Here is a 13,002-nt window from a genome sequence, read left to right as displayed (position 1 = left end):
AGTTTGAGTTTTGAGACACGGCTAGGGTAAGACAGTGGGATTAGTTTGGGATTGATACAGGGCTATGGGGAGAGAATGGGCCAGTGGGATAATGGAACTTGTTTTCAACTTCTACCAGACTTTGCTGGTTCCCAAATTTCTTTTATAAAAACTCTATTAGTAATTATTTGTTTTTAAATACCCATCTAACTCTCAGCTTCCATCACATTTCAGACAGGACCTTCCAGTACCTAACAACATTGAGTGAAAAAGATTCTCATCTCCCCATTTGTTCTTTTGCCAATGGTTTGAAATCTCGGATTTCTGGTTACTCTCCCATTCTTTGTAAGGAACTGTTTTTCTCCATCTTAGCTTTTGGACCCCCCGATTATCTCAGAAACATCCGAGGATTTTCTCCTCCGGGGAGAATCGTTCTAACCTTGCCAGCAAACACTCCTCACAATTAAAACGCCACATCTCTGGTCACATTGTGGTCAACCTCCTCTTTAATCTTTCCATTGCCATCACAATTTGTCCAATATGTGGTGCCCACATTTGTCCACCAACCTCCAGCTGAGGTCTAACCAGTGATTTAGAAAGTCCTAGGATGTTTACTTTACTTTGATAACCAATGTGATTTTTGTAAAACTCTGCCACTTTTAAGGATTTATATGTGCACCAATATTTCACCTCCACTCATCTCTGTCCATTTCCATCTTTCAAATATCCAATAGTTGCCAATGTTAAATCATCTGGTCTGTTGTTTCCTGGTTTATCACTCTCTGTTTTTCATAAACTGTGCCGTAACGTCAGTCACTCCCCTAATTCTTTGTGCTGTGATGTCCGTCCCTCTCCAGTCCTCCATGCCATAACTTCAGTCACTCCCCCAGTCCTCTGCGCCTACTCCAGTGTTCATTGAGGATTGAAAGATTGAGGTTAATATCTTTGCCATTTCTAACTTTGCTTCTTTCAGCAACTGTGGCTGCATTCCATCTAGACCAGTCACTTAGCAACTTTCAGAACTGTTAATGTTTGCAATGCATTTTCTCCATTTCAATCCATCCCTCTCTATTAGTGTCACCTTCACATCATCCACTTTCCCCTCTTTAGATAGGTTGCCTCCCTGGGCAGCATGGTGGCACAGTGGGGACGGCACTGCTGCCTCACAGCACCAAGGACCTGGGTTCAATCCCTTGGGTAACTGTGCGAACTCCACACAGATTCTCCCCGTGTGTGCGTGGGTTTCCTCCCACAGTCCAAAGATGTGCGAGTTAGGTGGATTGGCTATGCTAAATTGCCCCTTAGGTGTCCCAAGCTGTGTAGGTTAGGGGGATTAGCAGGATAAATACAGGTATAGAGGCTGAGTGGGATTGTTGTCAGTGCAGGCTCGATGGGCCAAATGGCCTCCTTCTGCACTGTAGATTCTATGAATACATCAGCAAATACTCTGTCTTGACACACTTTGGCTCCTCAACAGGTCCAACATCTCCCTGGCTAACAGCTTATAGATTTTGTAAATCTATAAACTGTTTTAATGTTTAATTTAATGTTGCTGCCTAATCTCCTCTCAATGTTTCTTTGCCTCCCTGGGTAATTTTTTCAATTTCCTCTATGCTGAATATAGTCATCCTCGTTAACGGACCTTGTTGCTGCCATTTTTCATAAACCTCTTGCCCCCTCTCCCAAGACGGAACTCGTATCCTTGGCCTTCTAATCTGTAGTTTGTGTAATCTCTCCTCATAGTTTAACCTTTGAAATCCAGGCATCCCCATCCAAACCCTTCCCACTTCCCTACCTTGCTTTCCTCTTATCATGTTCCTTAAAACCTTATTCTTCAATAACCATGTGGTCTTAGAAATCTTAGAAACCCTACAGCACAGAGAGAGGCCATTCGGCCCATCGAGTCTGCACCGACCACAATCCCACCCAGGCCCTATCCCCACATATTTACCCATTAATCCCTCTAACCTACGCATCCCAGGACACTAAGGGCAATTTTAGCATGGCCAATCAACCTAACCCGCACAACTTTGGGAGGAAACCAGAGCACCTGGAGGAAACCCACGCAGACACGAAGAGAATGTGCAAACTCCACACAGACAGTGACCCAAGCCGGGAATCGAACCCAGGTCCCTGGAGCTGTGAAGCAGCAGTGCTAACCACTGTGCTACCGTGCCGTGCCGTCATCTGCCCTCAGTGTTATTTGTCGATGATATTGCTGATTTTAAAAGGCCTGGCCATATTTGACGATACCAAAGGCACAATATAAAGACAAGAAGTTGTTATTGTAAAGACGCTGAATGAATGTCTGGATTTCTGGTGTTTGTCTTTGCAGGCCAGGCCGCTGACCCGCTACCTCCCAGTCAGAAAGGAAGACTTTGACCTGCGAACACACATTGAAACAGCTGGCCACAATGTGGAAACTTGTTACCATGTCTCCCTCACTGAGAAGACATGTCGTGGCTTCCTGGTCAAAATGGGCGGCAAAATTAAAACCTGGAAGAAGCGATGGTTTGTCTTTGATCGAACCAAACGCACTCTATCATATTATGCAGGTAGGAGCACCCCGCACCATTGAATTCTATCAACTCGCATCCACAGCCAGTTTCAACTGTTTATCGTCATTTGGTATAGCTAACTTTGGCTTTGTTGTTAACGCAGACTGCAAAATGGCATTCAAACATTTAAAAACTGTGTGGCGGGGGGGGGGAGAGTGGATGGGTCGGAGCGAGTGGGGAGGGATGTTTCATCACCTCAAGGAATCTGTGGAGTTAAAATCCAGTGTTTCCCTCCAAGAAATGTCAACATCACTCGATTTTCTCCTTTTTCTCCAGATAAACATGAAACCAAATTGAAAGGAGTGATATATTTTCAGGCTATAGAGGAAGTTTATTATGACCACTTGAAGAGTGCACACAAGGTAAAGCTATTCACTATTATAATACAGAGATGCCGGCTGAGGTTATTCATGAAGGTGCATTCTCAATATTGATCCCTCACCTGAGGTGTGGTGATCCGCAGGTTAAATCACCACCAGTCAGCTCTCCCCCTGAAAGGGGAGAAAAGCCTATGGTCATCTGAGACAATGGCAACTTTACCTGTGCAGAGTCACCAAGTATATTAACCATCTACGTCCATACGGAGCATGCTGTACATCAACCATCTGCGTCGATAGACACAGTCACCCTCTCACTGATCTAGTCAAAAGTTTTTAGTTCATTAATCTCAATTGTAAAATTGCACCAGTGTCCCTGTACAATTTATGCTATGGCTGTGTTTACTCACTAGTCTGCACATAATAATACTTCGTAAATGTTCACTTCTCCCTTGTGCGCAGATTTTTAATACCTCCCAGCAGGGATCGAGTTACAATTTGTACTGAGCACTGACTAGTTTTAATAAACAACAGATAACAATGGAGCTGTTGAGAGCTGGCCATATAGGCTACTCCTCAGTGATTTGGGAATATCCTGCTATCAGGCTGCCCTTGTTATACCAGCCATCAAATATCACTGGCACATCACATTCACGCCGGTATGCCGGCTCTGAAGGGTGGGGATGTCATAGAGAACTCACCTTTTTGGACTATCAGCAGCTTTCTCTTTTAGCTCTCAACTCTTTGTTTATTCATTAAGGTTGTACCCCGGGTGTGATTGATGGGAGAGTAGAGTTGTTACAAGTCAGGTTGGATACTTCAAGGTGTTCTATGAAGCTCGCCTGACCTGTAACATTTTATGCTGAATTTGACTAGGATGAGCATAAGAGGTTTCACTTCAGGTGTGTTTCAACTGACCCACAAGGAGCTTTTATCAAAAACAAAGTTTAATTAAGAATATTGTTGACATGTATAGTAAGACACTTAGCAAGAACTTTTAACAATTACAACGATAATGTATAACCCTTAAGGAAATATCTCTAATGTGTTCCAACCAAAGCCAACATCCAATACACAAAATCCTCCAAATAAACACAAAACAGCATAGGTTAAAGCCCACTTGTTACAGGAATCCCTCCTCTTGCTGAAAATCCCTCGAAGAAACTCAGAAGAGATTGTAATTGGATCTATTTCCCAAAACACAGCTTCTTTAAGGCAGAACCAAACAAAGAGAAGGAGAGAGAGAGACTGCTTCTTAGCTTGCTGCTAAGCTGCTTCCCAAAACGAAACTAACAGCCCAAAGGAAAAACCCCTATCACCTGACTGCCACAGCTTAGCTCCACCGCCCCCAATGACATCACTGAAGCTATAAGCTGCATGATTTTCTTAAAGGTACACTCAGATGACAGAGTGTGGGTCATAGTGTTTCGCTCTCCCCCCCCCAGTTCATCTCTATATCTGGGAGTGTGGGTCACAGTCTTTCCCTCTCCCCCATTCCTGTCTCTCTGGGAGTGTGGGTCGCAGTCTTTCTGTCTAGCTGGTTGAAATACAACCTCTCTCAGTTTAAGGCAACATCTCTTTAAAGCAACAAAGCAGCCCAATGATAGCAAAGGGAACGTCAGTTAGCTACACGGAGGTAGGCTGCCCTATCAGAGATGAGGACATTGAGATTCCTTTAGGATTTTAACTCAGTGTAGGGATCTGTGCAATGTGAAGACATTGCAGGATGATAGTCCAGTTAGTCATCATGCTTTGAACTTTGTACTCTGTTTCAGAGCCCCAACCCCTTACTTACCTTCAGTGTAAAGACTCGAGACCGGATCTTCTATATGGTCGCACCGTCACCTGAGACCATGAGGATTTGGATGGATGTGATTGTGACAGGAGCTGAAGGTTATACTCAGTTCATGGTTTAAAGGAGAATTTCATGTCATTGTAACCTCACTGTGCATGCAAAGATTTATATAAATGGGTGTATGAAATGAGACTTTAAAAACCCTGTCACGGCATTATCTATGTTATCTTGAAGGTATTGACAATCATACAGTTTACTTATTAAAATAGCAAATTATTTTACGTAATTGGAGCAAGTTTCTGCCTATAGTTGATCTGGTTCCCCGGTGTGTGGGAATGTCACCTGGAATATATATATAAAGGTGCCTTCAGTGTGGCATTAAAGATGGAAAATCTACTTCAAAGTAGACTGACAGAATTCGAAGGGCAGCCTTGTCTATTTTTGATACAGTATTAAATGGTTAGCTGGTCTACATTATACATAAGATCGCACTTGTATATTTCAATTCATAATCCTCTAGGATTCCTGATCAGACACCAGGCCCACTGGGAAACAGGGTTCTTGCCAAGGTTGCAGAGGCCTATCAGGTGAAATGGCCAATGTCTGAAACTCCGTCAGTGCTGTATTCGGCATTGTTGGGCTTTTGCCCACTCAGTAAGCACACACATTTCCCCAAATAACTACCGTGTTTCAAAGTAATCACCCTGTTTGTTTCAAGTGGGTCCGTGTACTGTTAAAGATAGAAGGGCAGATGATGACAGTAATTTTATATCTTGTCTGTCAGCACTGACACGGCAATCTTTGGCAGGTGCTGACAGTTCTTGTGGCCCCCATGCTCTCTGAAAATTGGTGCCAACACATTGAGATTACTTTCCCCGAGAAAGGCAAGTGTATCAGTGGAAGTGGCTGTTTCCAGCACTGAGCTAGACAGTAGAGATCTCGGAGGTTTGGTAAATTCTGGATATTTACATTGATTCCTTTCTGGCCATGGTAACCCAAGTGGAAAATCTGATGGAGGAGAATCTCACTTTTAGCTGCCTCAGTCAGTTCCTGTAAAATGGCCAAAGGTTTGTGATGAAATTGCCATGTGTATCACCAAGATTTTATTATTCAGCTAAATATCAAACCCCATTATATCGCAATCAGCTAACTATGGTTCCTGTTATTGGAGCAATCAGTTTATCAGCTGCCTCTGTGTACATGCATCTATGTTCAATATTTATTCAGTATTATTTTAAAAGTATATGTAAGGATTACAAATATCTAAGGAATTTTATATGTAACACAGTTTGGATTATTTTCCTATTTAAAATGTATTTGATATAAGATTGCATCTTGCAAGCAAGTTTGAATAAAAAATGAATATCTCCTCCTCGATTTTGTTTGATCCTTAATTAAATAAAATGATAAAGTGTTGTTCTATATGTTGCTTTAAGTGATAGTTTGATTTTTCTCATCTTCAGAGGTTTGTATTCACACCACTGCTCTTTCTGATAAATACTAATGGGGAGGCGATGGCCGAGTGGTATTATCGCTAGACTATTAATCCAGAAATTCAGCTAATGTTCTGGGAACCCGGGTTTGAATCCCACCACGTCAGATGGTGGAATTAGAATTCAATTTTTAAAAATGATCTTTAATTAAAAGTCGAATAATGACCACGAAACCATTGTCGATTGTCGGAAAACTCCATCTGGTTCACTAACATCCTTTAGGGAAGGAAATCTGCCTTCATGTGACTCCAGAGCAATGTGGTTGATTCTAAACTGCCCTCCAAGGGCAACTTGGGATGGGCAATAAATGCTGGCCAGCTTGTGATGCCAATGTCCCATGAATGAATGAAAAAGTCATGATCTAGGCTTGGTTTTAAGGCATGGGGAGAATTTTCCCATCCCGCCCACCATGGGAATCGTAGCGGGGCAGGGGATGGGGACCATCTGTTGATCTCGGATGGAATTTTCCGGTTTTGGGGGAGTGCGGCCGTAAAGCCCCACCCATAATTTCAAAAGAGTAGTGAAGAGAATAGTGCCAGTTTTCAGGGGGACTCTGGCTGTCTGGAGGAATGGGTACAGACATGGCAGATTAACATAAATGCAGACAGTGAGACATTTCGGAAGGAAGACTGCGGACTGGCAATGTAAACTAAATGGAACAATGTTAGGTGGGCTGCAGGGAAAAAGAGACCAAGTGTTTTACAAACTGTGATGTAGAATGCAGGATCTGACCATGTCACTGCATCTCCCTTTCACACTCTCCCTCTCTTTCAGTTTGTATCCTGACACATCTCTGAATTCTTGATTGAATAATATCCTGAGATATTTCAGGGTTTCTTGTTTAAAATAACAACCAATCTTAATGATTCCATTTAGGACTCGGGAACTGTCAGGGAAATTTAGTTTCTCACTCTGAAACTATTAAAAATTATATTGAGAATTGAATCAGACTGTTCCCATTATGGAACTGTGGGCTGTCTCTATTGATACACACGCTAGGATTGTTGAAGGGATATGCAGGTTGTGGTTGAATAAATTAGATGTGAATTAGATTACAAGATAAAAGCAAATGACTGTAGATGCTGGAATCTGAAACAAAAACAGAAAATGCTGGAAAATCTCAGCAGGTCTGACAGCATCTGTGGAGAGAGAATAGAGATAATGTTTTGAGTCAGGATGACCATTTGCCAGCTCTAATGAAGGGTCATCCTGTTTCAGATTCGACTATTTCACTCTCCATCTAAATGAAGAATTCTGTCATATTATGATCACCCTTCCCCAAGGGATCAATTAATTCTTTCCCATTGCTCAGTACCCAGTCTCGACGAGCCTGTTCTCTGGTCTAAAAATCCATCACATATATACTACAGGAACTCCTCCACCATAATATCATTACTAGTTTGGTTTGTCCAATCTATATGTAAATTAAAGACACCCATGATTACAGTTGCACCCTCATTGCTTGCATCTGATTTCTTGTTTAATAGCTTCCCTTATATCTCTACTACTGTTGTTTGCCTATAGACAACCCCAACAATATTTCCTGTCCCTTGGTATTTCTTATCTCCACCCACACAGATTCCAGATCATGTTTTCTAAGCCAATACCCTTCCTCACTATTGCATTGATTTCCTCCTTTACTAACAATGCTAACCCACCTCCTTTTTGTCTGTCCTTTCTAAATAATTAATATCCATGGATATTTAGTTCACATCCTTGGTAAAGTGGGATTTTCCGGCCGCTCTCGCCTCAAGATCGGAAAGTCCCATCTGAAGTCAACAGACCTTTGCAATTTCCATGTCCCTCCTGCTTCAAATCCCATGGTGAGCAGGACAGTACAATTCCACCCATAAGAGTCATAGTTATACAGCACAAATAAAGGCCTTTCAACCCATCTTGTCAGCACTGGCCAAAGACAAACTACCTAACTATATCATAACCATTTATATCTATTTGTGCTCTTAATGTTGCACACATAAAGACACTCCACAAACTTATTGAATGGTGATGCTGGATTGAGTCTATAGCCTACTTCTACTCCTATTTGCTATGTCCCAGGTAAGAGAACCACTTGAATAATCATGTGTTCCATAATAAGTGTTCTATCTACATCATTGTATGCGACCTAACTTTATCTACATACATAGGAACAGGCCATTCAACCCCTCAAACTTGACCCAATTGGATGATAGTCAATCTGCATCTTAATTCCATCTACTCACCTTGATATTTAATTATCCCTTAAATGCAACTCTGGGTAGCAAGTTCCACCTTTAAAATCCCATTCTCAGGGGAAAGAGGCGTCTCCTGAATTTCCTACGATTGGCTATTTTATATTGTGGTGTCACAAGGGGCAGTATTGCTGATACTTGCCCTGCCATTTTCTAGATCATATCCACTTCTCATTCAACATGGCTGCTGAGTACAGCCACGCCTACCAAGATGGCCACAGGAAGTCACATGACAGACTGATGACGAATCAGTGCAAGCAAGGATCAGTTGTGCAACCTTATTAGATGACATAAATGGAGTGCTGCCTAAAGTGGAAGCCTTAGAGTGAAAGGTAGAGTTACCTACTGTGCGGTTTGTGGATGATGAATCAGATTTAGAACTTGAGTTGAGAACCACCTTGATAGCTAGAACCTTTTCTGTTTTCAGAAAGCTTATGGTATTTGCTACCAAATAAACCTGTTGGACTTTAACCTGGTGTTGTGAGACTTCTTACTGTGCTTACCCCAGTCCAACGCCGGCATCTCCACATCAGTGATGATTATCAGGATTTAAAACAGTCACTGCCTCAGATAAATTTTACAAATTAACATGCTGGATTTTCCAGCGAGTTTTCAGAACCTGATGTCGGGCCTGTATGGGGGCTCTGCACTTGCCCATGCTGTCAGTGGGCTCACCAGTGCGACCTTCCAGGAGGCAGTCTGCCTCTGCCCTCACCATCCTGTTCAGGAGGGTGGATGGGATTCTGAGGATTCAGGCCCATTCAGAGAGCTCACAGCACGGTCAAGTTGGTGGGGAAACCCTTCCGCAGGGTTAGTAATGGATATGCCTCTGTACGCAGTGAGGGCTGTTTCCATGTTGGTAAAATATTGCTGCCAGTGCAAAATGGCCCCCACATGGGGTCTTAAATGATCGGCTGCCTCCACAGACATCCAGAAATATAAGATCAGGAGGAGGCCATTCAACCCCTTTGAGGCAGTTCTGTTATTCAGTGAGATCATGACTGATCCAATTGGATTGGATGATTCTATACATTATAATTGGAAACAAGTTTCAATATTCTGCTAATTAATGATGGTTGCCCTATTAAAAAGCGCAGAATTAAAATCCTGCTCTATTCAATACGTAGCAGAGATTGTTTCAGCCACTATATAACAGAGTAGATGAGGTATTAAATAAATATTTTGCATCTGTATTTACTGTGAAGAAGTACGATATAGTATAGAAAGCAGAGAGGGGGGGCTGTGTTATAACTGAACAGATTAGCATTGAGAAGGAGGAGGCTTTAGCAGTTTCAGCAGGATTATAAATGGATAAATCTCCCAGGTCCAGATGTGATGTATCCTAAGCTGCTGTGCAGGGGCTGTGATGCTAATTTTCAAATCCTCTCTGGCCACAGGAGTGGTAAGGAGTCTAACAACACCAGGTTAAAGTCCAACAGGTTTATTTGGTAGCAAACGCCACTAGCTTTCGGAGCGCTGCTCCTTTGTCAGGTGAGTGGGAGATCTGCCAGGACAGGAGAGGTACTCATGGCCAGAGGACTGGAGGACAGCTAGTATGGTACATTGTTCAAGAAGGTAATTACAGGTCATTGAGTCGAACGTCAGTAGTAGGGAAATTATTGGAAACAATTCTGAGGGACAGAATTAATTTCATGTCTAACAAATTGAATTGTTCGAGGAAGTGACTAGGCCACAGCTAGAGTACTGTGTGCTGTTCTGTTCACCACACTATAGCAGGGATGTTACTGTATTAGAAAGGATGCAGAGGAGATTCACCAGGATGTTGCCTGGGCTGGAGCGTTTCAACTATAAAGAGAGGCTGGTTAGGGTGGTGTTGTTTTCCTTAGAGCAGAGAAGGCTGAGGGGGGACCTGATTGAGGTGTGTTAAATTATGAAGGCATAGATAGGAATAAAACTTTTCCCCATAGCAGAGGGGTCAATAATCAGGGGGCATAGAGATATGGCCAGGGGCATGGGATGTAGAGGGGATTTGAGGTACAACTTTTTCATCCAGAGGGTGGTGGGGCTCTGAAACTCACTGCCTGAAAGGGTGGTAGAGGTGGGAACTGTCTCAACATTTAAGAAGCTTTTAGATGAGCACTTGAAATACCATAGCGTACAATACTATGGACCATGTGCTGGAAAATGGGATTAGAATGGGTAGGTGTTTGATGGCTGCCACAGGGATGATGGGCCAAAGGGCCTCTTGCTGTGCTATAAAACTCTGACTCTGAGTAATGATATCAGAATGGCAATTAAAATGAACAAAGCCAATCTTTCACAGAAATTTATTGACCTCTGCCAATGTGTCACCTCATTCAGAGGAAATAGGTTACATGGGAGATTGCAAGGTATTCACCAACTGCCCATACAGTCTGCTTCAATGTTATTAGGACAATGGAATAGGAGAGACAGTTACATTGTGAAGATAGTTATGATATCAGGAAGTTATGCATTGTAAAATCTTTAGTTTCAAACATTCACATAAAATGTTTGCACTTCACTGAAATTCAACATCAGAGCTTTCCGTCTGCACAAAGTTGTTCAAATTGTTGAATTCTAAACTCTGTCATCCATCTTCAGCATCTGTGGTTTCGCAACACATATTTCTTGAAATATAAAAGGATGTATACATTAGTTCTCCTCATGGAAACATTGGCTCTTTCGATTTCCCCCATAGATCTATCCTTGACCCCCTTCTATTTCCCATCTATGTGGATCCACCACCCTGGGCAACATAACCTGAGGTACACGTTTTCACATGAAAACCAATGACATTCAGCTCACCAACACCTTGTTCTGCTGTTAATAAATTACCAGACACCTTGGGCGGGATCTTCAGGCCACGCTCACCCCAAACTGGAAAATCCCGCCGAGATCAACAGACGTTTGCATGGTCTTTGTCCCTTCCACTACAATTCCTGTGGCAGGCAGGACGGGAAAATTCCGTTTTTTATTTGACATCAAGTGCAGAAATTTCCTCCCATTAAATAGTGGGAAGATTAAAGCCATTGTTTCCAGTCCCTGCTGAAAACCCCTTTCCCTAGTAACTGACTCTATCCTTCTCCCTGGTGACTGAGACTGAAACATGGTGTTGCACTTGACCCTGAGACAAGCTTCTGAACTTATGGACAGAAGTTAATGCCCTCCCCGAGTTTGGTGGCAGTGGGAACAGTGTCAGCTTCTGTTCCACCCCCATTAAATCTGAGATCAGAAGGCAGTCCCACTGCCAATTGAAGTCCTTATTCACCCACTGGTGGGCAGGGGACTCTCCATGTGAAGCAAATCCTGTTGGGGTTGCTTGCGGATTCCCAGGGGATTCCCTCACCCAAAGGCACCCAGTGCCTGATCCAGGATATTTGTGTCAGCACCAAGGAGGAAAATGGGATAGAGAGAGGGAGTGGTAAATGGAGTGAATTAACTCCACACATCACTCCCTCTCTCTATCCCATTTTCCTCCTTTAAGATACTCCATAAAATCTGCCTCTTTGACCAAGCATTTGGTCAACTGTCCTAATTAAGCGAAATGGGAAGCAGGCAGGAAAATGGAGTTGAAGCCCAAGATCAGCCATGATCAAACAGAATGGCAGAGCAGGCTCAATGGGCTGTTTGGTCTATTCCTCTTTGTGTTTCTTTTCCAATGCCTCCTGATACCAACTCTATAACACTTCTATGAAGCACCTTGGGGTGTTTTATTACATTAACGGTGCTATATAGAAACATAGAAAACTACAGCACAAAACAGGCCCTTCGGCCCCACAAGTTGTGTTGAACATATCCCTACCTTTTAGGCCTACCTATAACCCTCCATCCTATTAAGTCCCATGTACTCATCCAGGAGTCCCTTAAAAGACCCTATTGAGTTTGCCTCCACCACCACTGATGGCAGCCGATTCCACTCGCCCACCACCCTCTGTGTGAAAAACTTCCCCCTAACATTTCCCCTGTACCTACACCCCAGCACCTTAAACCTGTGTCCTCTCGTAGCAGCCATTTCCACCCTGGGAAAAAGCCTCTGAGAGTCCACCCAATCTATGCCTCTCAACATCTTAGATACCTCTGTTAGGTCCCCTCTCATCCTACGTCTCTCCAAGGAGAAAAGACCGAGCTCCCTCAGCCTATCCTCATAAGGCATGCCACTCAATCCAGGCAACATCCTTGTAAATCTCCTCTGCACCCTTTCAATCATTTCCACATCCTTCCTGTATTGAGGCGACCAGAACTGAGCACAGAACTCCAAGTGGGGTCTGACGAGGGTCTTGTATAGCTGCATCATTATCCCCGGACTCCTAAACTCAATCCCTCAATTGATAAAGGCCAGCACACCATACGCCTTCTTAACCACCTCCTCCACCTGCAGGGCCGATTTTAGAGTCCTATGGACCCAGACCCCAAGGTCCTTCTGATCCTCTACAGTACTAAGAGTCTTTCCCTTTATATTGTACTCCTCCATCCCATTTGACCTGTCAAAATGGACCACTACGCATTTATCTGGGTTGAAGTCCATCTGCCACTTCTCCGCCCAGTCTTGCATCCTATCTATGTCCCTCTGTAACTTCTGACATCCCTCCAGACTATCCACAACCCCACCAACCTTCGTGTCATCGGCAAACCTACCAACCCATCCCT

At 43.2% G+C, this 13,002-nt stretch overlaps 2 protein-coding genes across 2 annotated transcripts in view; one reads left to right on the top strand and one right to left on the bottom strand.

Annotated features, from left to right (window-relative positions):
* LOC144506341 (pleckstrin homology-like domain family B member 1) overlaps positions 1-6,071 on the top strand; it is a 30,920-nt gene extending 24,849 nt beyond the window's left edge. Inside the window, exons 5-7 of the mRNA XM_078232314.1 lie at positions 2,315-2,534; positions 2,814-2,899; positions 4,630-6,071. Of these exons, the coding sequence (XP_078088440.1) occupies positions 2,315-2,534; positions 2,814-2,899; positions 4,630-4,770 (447 nt within the window). The 3' untranslated portion in view covers positions 4,771-6,071. The remainder of the gene's footprint in view (positions 1-2,314; positions 2,535-2,813; positions 2,900-4,629) is intronic.
* A 4,576-nt stretch (positions 6,072-10,647) lies between these two features.
* LOC144506340 (complement C3-like) overlaps positions 10,648-13,002 on the bottom strand; it is a 99,881-nt gene continuing 97,526 nt past the window's right edge. The window contains exon 16 of the mRNA XM_078232313.1: positions 10,648-10,982. Coding sequence (XP_078088439.1) covers positions 10,933-10,982 — 50 coding nt within the window. The 3' untranslated portion in view covers positions 10,648-10,932. The remainder of the gene's footprint in view (positions 10,983-13,002) is intronic.

The sequence above is a fragment of the Mustelus asterias genome, chromosome 17 (genome assembly GCF_964213995.1).
Source record: "Mustelus asterias chromosome 17, sMusAst1.hap1.1, whole genome shotgun sequence".
Classification (NCBI taxonomy): Eukaryota; Metazoa; Chordata; class Chondrichthyes; order Carcharhiniformes; family Triakidae; genus Mustelus; species Mustelus asterias.
This window is presented reverse-complemented; position numbering and strand designations above follow the sequence as displayed.